This window comes from Carlito syrichta, unplaced genomic scaffold, assembly GCF_000164805.1.
Source record: "Carlito syrichta isolate Samal-C Ts95f unplaced genomic scaffold, Tarsius_syrichta-2.0.1 Scaffold304512, whole genome shotgun sequence".
Taxonomy (NCBI): Eukaryota; Metazoa; Chordata; class Mammalia; order Primates; family Tarsiidae; genus Carlito; species Carlito syrichta.
This window is the reverse complement of record NW_007248608.1, coordinates 116840-126065: the sequence shown is the minus strand read 5'-3', so window position 1 is coordinate 126065 and position 9226 is coordinate 116840. Positions and strand designations below refer to the sequence as shown.

The following is a 9226-nucleotide window of genomic DNA, read 5'->3' as shown; positions in this document are numbered from 1 at the left end:
GCCATAAAAAAGAACAAAATCATGAATTTCGCTGCAACCTGGATGGAACTAGAGTCTATAATACTGAGTGACCTCTCACAAAAACAAAAATCCGAATATCACATGTTCTCACTCATATAATGGACCTTGAACATCCAATGCAATACTATGAGAAAATGACGGATGATACTGGGAAACTATGGGGGGGAGGGGGAGGGGATTAACAGTAGCAAATATCTGTCGGGGGATGGGAAAACACTTCTTATCTACAGGGTGCCTGAATGAAACCTCATTGTACACCTAACCCTTAACTGTACCCCACAAAACCATAATAAAAAATACTGATTAATGAAAAAAACAAAAAACAAAAAAAAAATCTCTAAACATTTACCAATCCACTAAAAGTTACACATAATGACATGAATTTTATCAATGCAGTATTTAGTAAAAAAAAAATTAGTCACATAAAATGAATAAAAATATGTTGGGATTTTAATTCGTTAATCTGACTGCAAATAAAGAACTTTAAAGTTAATACAAAGACAAGACAAAGATGACACCATACATACCCCTTCTGTTCTAAACACATAGCATGAAATATGGAACGTGAAATGAGAAAATTAAAAAGACCTTTGCAGACACAAAACACTGAGCAGGGTGAAGATGAGGGCCTGCTGGGCTCTGGGTACAGGGGCAGTGCCAGCTCTAATTTCTGTTCCTACAGAACGAGACTGAAACTACTTCCCTGGGGAAAATGTGAAGCGTAGTCTGTTTCTGGGTGTGGTGGCCTGTAATCCCAGCACTTTGGGAGGCAGAGGGGATTGCCTGAGCCCATGGGTTTGAGACCAGCCTGGGTAACATGGTGAGACCTCATCTCTACAATAAATCAAAAAACTTAGCCAGGCATGTTGGCACACACCTCTAGTTCCAGCTATTGGGAGGGCTGAGGCGGAAGGATCACCGGAGCCCAGCAGGTCAAGGCTGTGGTGGCTGTGAGCGCACCCCTGCACTCCAGCCTGGGCGACAGAATGAGACTCCAACTCAAAACAAAACAAAACAAAACAAAACAGAGAAATGTAGGCTTTTTTTTTTTTTTTTTTCGAGTTAGAGTCTCACTCTGTCACCCAGGCTGGAGTGCAGTAGCCGCTCCCGGCCACTGCAGCCTCGACCTGCTGGGGCTCCGGCGGAAATGTAGGCTTTTAACTACATTTGTCAGGCCTATTTCCCCTAAATTCTTTCAAAGGCGAAGTTTCGTCTTGCACAAGGATAAAAACAGACCTGGTGCAGCAGGGACAAAGCGAGCTAGAATAGGTAGAACAGAAATAAACTGAGACAATGTGTTGTTCTGGCATCTCCTTTGAAATAGGATTAGTCAACACCATGACTTGGTATCATTCTTTATGCCTCTACTTGTGGGAAAATGTAGCTGTAAGTTCCTGAAAGGATCCAAGGTCCTATTCTATAGAAGCTATCTCTTCTCTGTAAAATGCAATAACGAACTCTAATCTTTCCAGACAAAGATTGGAGGGTTGTTTTGGGTTTTTTTTCAATTGAAAATGACAGACATAATTTCCAGAATCTCAGTTTCCAAATATGGGGTAGAATTTTATAGCGTTGTATTCTGTGGTAGGCAGAATGACCCTCTAAAGATGTTGACACCCAGATTTCCAGAACCCAAGTATGACGTTCACTCAAAAGACGGTGTTGGTCAAACGAATACTAGTGTCACCATGTGACAGGCTGGACAGTCAAAGAAAATGGTGGAAGCGCTGTTGCGCAAGTGCCATACTACACGTTGCTACCGTAATTCAATTCAATTTTGAAAAATAATACCTAGATAACATCACTTAAAATGTATATACATTTTTTGGCACCCCCTGTATACTACCTTACATAGTGAAAGAGATTTTGCAGCTGTAATGAAGACTCTTAAAATAGGGAGATTATCCTGGATTATCTGGGTGTGCCCAATGGACAAGGGTCTCATAAGAGGAAGGAGGGAGGTCAGTCAGAGAAAGACGGGTAATAGTAGAGGCCGAAGTGATGGGAGGCCAGGGGCTGAGGAATGTGGGCGGCCTCTCCCAGAGAGTCCCTATAAGGAACACAGCCCCACCTTGGTTTTGGACTTCTGACCTTCAGAACTTTTTTTTTTTTTGAGTTGGAGTCTCTGTCGCCCAGACTGGAGTGCAGTGGCCACTCCCGGCCACCACAGCCTCGACTTGCTGGGCTCCGGTGATCCTCCTGCCTCAGCCTTCCAAGTAGCCAGAATTACAGGCATGCGCTACCACGCCCAGCTAATTTTTTTTTTTTTTTTAATTGTAGAGATGAGGTCTCGCCTGCCCAGGCGGGTCTTGAACCCGCGGGCTCAGGCAATCCACTCACCTCAGCCTCCCAAAGGCGCGGGATTACAGGCTGAGCCACCGAGCCCGGCCTGACCTCCAGAACTTTAAATAATTTTTTTGTTGTTGAAGCCACTAAGTGTGTGGTAACTAGTTACAGCAGCAATAGGAAACTATACTCCTACTATTTTTAGCCCTATTTCTAATATGAAGTTTATCTTTTTGAGCAAATGAGAAGGAATTCTGGGAAGACAGTAGCTTATTCTGGTTTTCCATTCCCAAACTCCTCGGTAATCAGATACACAAATTAGGATAACATTAAACTATTAAAATGGCAAGCAACTTAGAGATTAACATTTACTAGTGGAAGAGATGAGGAATGGGAGAATATTTTCTTTTATTGCTTGTGGAAAGCAATCTGGCAACACCTGTTAAAATTAAAAATACGTTTACTTTTCCAGCCAGCAATCTCATTCCTAAAAATCTGACCCACAAAAATAGAAGCACCATAGTAACATTGATTAGAGTAGGGGGAAAAAAAACAGAAACTAAATATTCATCAATAGGATAATGCTGAATAAATAATAGCATTTCCATATCATGGACTATTATGCACCATTAAAACCAATGAAGCTGGACCCCTGTCTCATACAATATGCAAAAACTAGTTAAAAATAGGTCAAATCTAAATGTAAGAACTAAAACCATAAACCTCTTAGAAAAAAACATAAGCATGAATTTTTGTGACCTTAGATTAGGCAATAGTTTCTTAGATACAACACAAAGAACATAAGCAATAAAGGGAAAAAAATAGATAAACTAGACCTTATAAAAACTAAATGTTTGTGTTTCAAAGGACAAAAGGTGAAAAGACAACCCACAGAATGGAAGAAAATATTTGCAAGTATATGTATAAGGGACTCATATCTAGAATATATAAAGAACTTTTACAATCCAACAATAAAAAGATAAACAACCCAATTTTTAAAATGGGCAAAGGATTTGAATAAACATTTCTCAAAAAAAGTTATGCAAATGGCCAATAAGCACATGAAAAGATGCTCAACATCATTAATCATTAGGGAAATGCAAACCAAAGCCACAGTAAGGTTTTATGGTTATGATTTACAAGCACTCTAGGATGGCTATAATAAAAAAAATAACAAGTGTTGGCAAGGATGTAGAGAAATTGAAACCCTGTGCATTGCTAGTAGGAATGTCAAGTGGTGCAATAGGCAAATTTTTTTTTTTTGTTTTGAGTCAGTCTCACTCTGTCGCCCAGGCTGGAGTGCAGTGGCATGCTCATGGCCACTGCAGTCTCAACCTGCTGGGCTCAGGAGATCCTTCCCCTTCAGCCTTCCAAGTAGCTGGGACAACAGGCATGTGCCACCATAACCGGCTAATTCTTTGATTTTTTTTATTGCAGAGATGAGGTCTCACCAAGTTGTCCAGGCTGGTCTTGAACCCGTGGGCTTGGGCAATCCTCTCACTTCGGCCTCCCAAATTGCTGGGATTATAGGCGTGCAGAGACCAGGTCTCACTATGTTGCCCAAGCTGGTCTCAAACTCCTGGGCTTAAGCAATCCTCCCACCTTGGCATCCCAAAGTGCTGGGATTACAGGCCCAAGCCACCGTGCCTGACCCTAAATATCTATTAATTGATGAATAAACAAAATGTTGTATATTATAGCAGAATATTATTCAGTCATAAAAGAGAATGAAATAGTGATACATGCTACAACATGGTAGCCCTTGGAAACATTATGTTAAATGAAAGGCCATTTATTGTTTGACTACATTTATATGAAATATTATTATATGAAATTTCCACCCATGGAGATAGAAAGTAGACTAGTGGGTGCCAAGGGCTGGGAGGAGGGAAGAATGGGGAGTGCATGCTACTAGGTGTTTCTTTTGGAGGTGATGGAAATGGTCTGGGATTAGACAATGTTAATGGTTGCACAACCTGGTGACTGTACTAAAAACTACTGAATTTTACATCATAAAAGGTTGAATTTTACAGTATCTGAATTATTATCTCCAAGAAAAAAATTAAGACTTCATCAGATGACTTACAGGAGCAACCAGAAAACCATTTGTCATCTGATCAGGCCAGAAGTCAAGAAATTTACTTTATCTTTAGCTATCTTTATGTAACAGGTTTTTCCATTTAAGCAAGATTTCCTTTAAAAATGTATTTACTTTAAAATGAAGTCAATATGTAGTATTTAAATCACTTAGCAAATAATAATGTGTATGGCAAATCCCTTAGATGTGTTCTTTAAAGTACAATACTTTTTCTTTCTTGTTTAAATCAAGAGTCTCACTCTGTTGCCCAGGCTGGAATGCAATGGCATGATTATGGCTCACTACAGCCTCAACCTTCTGTGCCCAGGTGATCCTTCCGCCTGAGACTCTTGAGTAGCTGGGACAAGCAGGCACCGCCACACCCAGCTTTTTAAACTTTTTTGTAGAGACAAGGCCTCACTGTATTGCTCAGGTTGGTATCAAAGTCCTGGGCTCAAGAGATCCTCTTGCTTTGGCCTCCCAAGTGCTGGAATTACAGGCCTGAGCCACTGCACCTGGCCAGTATTTGAATACTATTTCCAAGGAAACGTTCAGGGTTTGCCCACTGGATTAGCTCCTATCATGGGTTTTATTCCTTCTCTAGCAAAAGCCATCATCCCCTGGTTTTTCTTATAGCTGAGGTTCCTGAACTGGGCAAGCTGAGGTGCCTTAAAGCACCTCAGGAAAATCATTGGTACTTGACATCTCTTGGACACCATGTGTGAACTACCAGGTTCCAGGAAGTTCCATTTTAACACTCCTTTTGATGGCGTCATCTCTTTGTGAAGCTGGGGTCTGGCGCATATCATGGCATTTATCAACACTGATAAAAAGGACCAGCAAAAGTCATTACGGAAGAAATAAGGACAACGGTGTCCAACCTGATCCCTATTTTGAGTAATTGCAGAGGCCAAAGGCACACACAAACTGGTGACTTAAGAATGAGATAAAAATGATTACAGCAACCTAACTACTTAATAAATATAACTGTTCGGTATTCTTTTGCCAAAGAATGACATGAAAAACTTACTGAGACTCTAAAGATGCCATAAAACAAGTCTGAGAACCTCTGGGTCGTCATATATTATATATATCCCAGAACTTCCTGTCATTTTTCTTGTGCAACTTTTCTGATATAAACAGTTTGCTGAAGGCTCAGTTGCTCAGAGTCAGGGTATACATGGAGGACCATCTATTGATATCAAACACCCGTCTTAAGTGCCTGCCTTAGGGCAGCACATCACATAGAAGTCATATAAAAGCTCGACTATCTTCTAGTCCCATGAGAAGTACACACAGAGGCTAGGGAGGGAAAAGTACACTTCCCCTCCCGGTTCCCCAGGGTTACTTCATAAACTATGAGAACAACAGTGAGGTCCCAGAGCCACTCAACACACATCTGTAGTCAGGAGTGCTCAGCTGTCCGGAATGGAGAATCCAACACCATCTACTATTCCCAACCAGGACTTCTAGGGGTCAATCATGCTACTCTTGATTTTTCTTCTCAAATTTTCTACCCCAAAAAGGAGCTTCCAATAACTCAGACCCCAGCTAGCAGTTACTGTGCTAATTATAGAGTATATAGCAGGGCCACATCAATACAAGGCATTATGCTGTGATTGTTTTTAAAACATATTTAAATCAAATTCACATATATAGTATATGTAAATGTATGACGTACACATACTTTAAAGAAAAAAGTGGGGGTATATTTGACCATAATCAAACTTTATTGAAAAACTGACACCAAAATAGGAGATCACTGTTATATACTTTACAAAATCAAATGTAATTGCATTGTCTTGGTAGGTTAACTAGAATTACTGAACTTATGATAAGGCTTTCTGTGAGAACACAAATTCAGGAAATTGGGCGAGCCATTAGTGTTGCTTTCTTCTAAATGAACACCCTGCAAAGGAATCACAAGAGTCTATTAAGCAGATATACTTTGGTATAATTTTAGTGACAAAAGTACTTTTTAAGTAAAAAACTAAAGTTTTAGGAATAATAGATTAATATTCATAGATTTATCCTTTTATGCCAGAAATTTGCATCAATCTATTATGTCTGAGTTTGTTCTGATGACTGTATCAGAATACAGTCATTCCAGTCTCCCAAACGCGATAATCGAGTCTATTTACAACCATGAGCCTGAATTCAACAGTTAAAACTGTTCTATGTAAGCAGTTAGAAGATCACACTTAATTTTTAGAAGCTATTCTCAATAATTTTCCTAAGAAAGTAATTTTGATTACAGCTCTTCTAAGATCTATTGGGAAAACTCTGGTACAGATGCATCCTTTGAACTATCTGTTAGCGGACACAAAATTTCAAAATCATTACATGACTTAAAGTTCTGAGAAACCTTACAAGTACACTTTAACACAATGCTACTTTTTTTTTTCTGGAGTTGGAGTACTCACTCTGTAGCCCAGGCTGAACTGCAGTGACATGCTCACGGCCACCGCAACCTTGACATGCTGGGTTTAGGCGATCCTTCCACCTCAGCCTTCCAAGTAGCTGGAACTACGGGTGTGTACTACCATGCCAGCTTATTTTTTGATTTATTGTAGAGACAAGGTCTCACCAAGTTGCCCAGGCTGGTCTCAAACCCACAGACTCAGGTAATCCTCTCGCCTCGGCCTCCCAAAGTGCTGGGATCACAGGGTGAGCCACCACACCCAGCCATAATGTTACTTTTTTTCTTTTTTTGAGTTGGAGTCTCACTCTGTCACCCAGACTGGAGTGCAGTGGCATGCTCCTGGCCACCTCAGCCTCAACCTGATGGGCTCCAGCGATCCTTCCACCGCAGCCTTCCAACTAGCTAGAACTACAGGCGTGTGCTACCATGCCCAGCTAATTTTTGATTTATTATAGAGACAAGGTCTCGCCAAGTTGCCCGGGTGGGTCTTGAACCCGTGGGCTCAGGCAATTCACTTGCCTCAGCCTCCCAAAGTGCTGGGATTACAGGCTGAGTCACTGAGCCCGGCCCACAATGTTACTCTTAAATAGCATATACTGATTTCATACTTGGTTCTCCCCAGGTCAAACCAACTAGATCTTGGATTTGCTGCCAATCCACTTGTAACTCTTCCAGTGAGAACATGGAATTCACAGCTTCCCAAAATATCACAAGTAAAATTCAAGTACCATTATGGAATTCTAAAGCTACTAGTGTCACTACAAAAAACTATATATGTCATTTTTTTTCTTACTTCACTAAAGTAAAAGACCAATCAAAAAGATTTTTATATGCCGAGTGCAGTGGCTCACGCCTATAATCCCAGCACTTTGGGAGGCCGAAGTGAAAGGATTACCTGAATCCAGAGGTTTGAGACCAGTCTGGGCAACTTGGCGAGACCTCATCTCTACAATAAATAAAAAAATTAGCCAGGCATGGTGGTATGTGCCTGTAGTTCCAGTCATGTGGAAGGCTGAGGCAAAAGAATCGCCTGAGCTCAGCAGGTTGAGGCTGCGGGGACTGAGGCTGCTGGGTGACAGTGAGACTCCTACTCAAAAAAAAAAAATTTCTATGTTAATCATTAAGTGGTTGTTCATAAAAATAAAACCTCTGGCATTTTAACTTATACCTGTTTTAAATTAGTTACCTGTTGCTTAGCTAGCAATGATAAAAACCGTCTTAAGTCATATGTATCAAATACATATAAAATAAAATCTTACAAGAAAAAAATTTAAATCCTATGGTTTAAAAAAAACCCTGCCTGGTAGGGTGCAGTGGCTCAAGGCTGTAATCCCAGCACTTTGGGAGGCCAAGGAGAGAGGATTACCTGAGCTCAGGGGTTCGAGACCAGCCTGACCAACTTGGTGAGACCTCGTAGCTACAACAAAAGCAGCAAAAAGCCGGGTGTGGTAGCATGCACCTGTAGTTCCAGTTACCTGGAAGGCTGACTGCACTCCAATCTGGGCGACAGAGATGCCAACTCAAAAAAAAAAAAAAAAAAAACTTGTCCTACTATATGTAATTATTCTCTTGCTTCCAATCTGATCTATTTTTCATCTATTCCAAGTTAAGCAATTTAAACAAATACAAAAGAACTGGGTGTTCCAAATTAAGAAAAATAAGTTAAAGGAGTCAAGAGTATATGCTTCTCCAGTTGAACAGGGCACCCTTTACTCAACAAGCACATAAAAAAAGATAAAACTATTTTGGTCATCGTGAATTTGAAATTTCTCTAAACTTTCTGGTAAAGATGATGGAGACAGTTATAATCATAAACTCTCTTCACGGGGTTAGAAAATGCCAAGGGATATACCTTCTGTGAGCCTGGCCTTTCCTCCTGTAGGCTGGCACAACACTGTAGAACAACCCACACAAAGAACCACTGTCTGCGCATGGCTGAACACCGTGGTGATCTTGTAGCAACCTAAAAAAAAGGGCAACGTCAAAAGCGAAAAGCAGAAAACAAAGCACCTGTTCAGCATATTCCTAGTAACGGGAAAAAACTAAGAACTTCAGTGCCGTGCAGCAGGGAGCCACATTGGCAACATACACTTGTCTAGTGGCCACTTGTTTTTTAGAAACAGGCTTAATTAGTAATATATTTTATTGAACTTGTTATTTCCAAAACCTTATCCTCTCAACATGTAATCAACATGAGTTTGTTTCCCCCCCAGGACAGCTTCAGAGTCCAGCGTGCGCTTCACATCCAGGCCGCCTCCAGGTGGACTCCCCGCCCCCCCCAAACCGGCCAATGCCACCATCCCGGCAGCACAGTCGGCGTCCAAGCGGCGACTCTCTTCACCGTTTCGTGAAACGGACACGTATCCTCTGAGCAGCTTAAAGATTTAGCAGATCAAACAGCGCATGCCCCGAGCCCCCCC

General features: G+C 41.1%; 1 protein-coding gene across 1 annotated transcript in view; it reads right to left on the bottom strand.

The window, feature by feature from the left end:
• Positions 1 to 6091: 6091 nt before the first annotated feature.
• Positions 6092 to 9226, bottom strand: part of RPS27L (ribosomal protein S27 like) — a 16091-nt gene continuing 12956 nt past the window's right edge. The window contains exons 4-5 of the mRNA XM_021713379.1: positions 8659 to 8769; positions 6092 to 6293 (exon numbers count right to left, since the gene is read on the bottom strand). Of these exons, the coding sequence (XP_021569054.1) occupies positions 6265 to 6293; positions 8659 to 8769 (140 nt within the window). The 3' untranslated portion in view covers positions 6092 to 6264. The remainder of the gene's footprint in view (positions 6294 to 8658; positions 8770 to 9226) is intronic.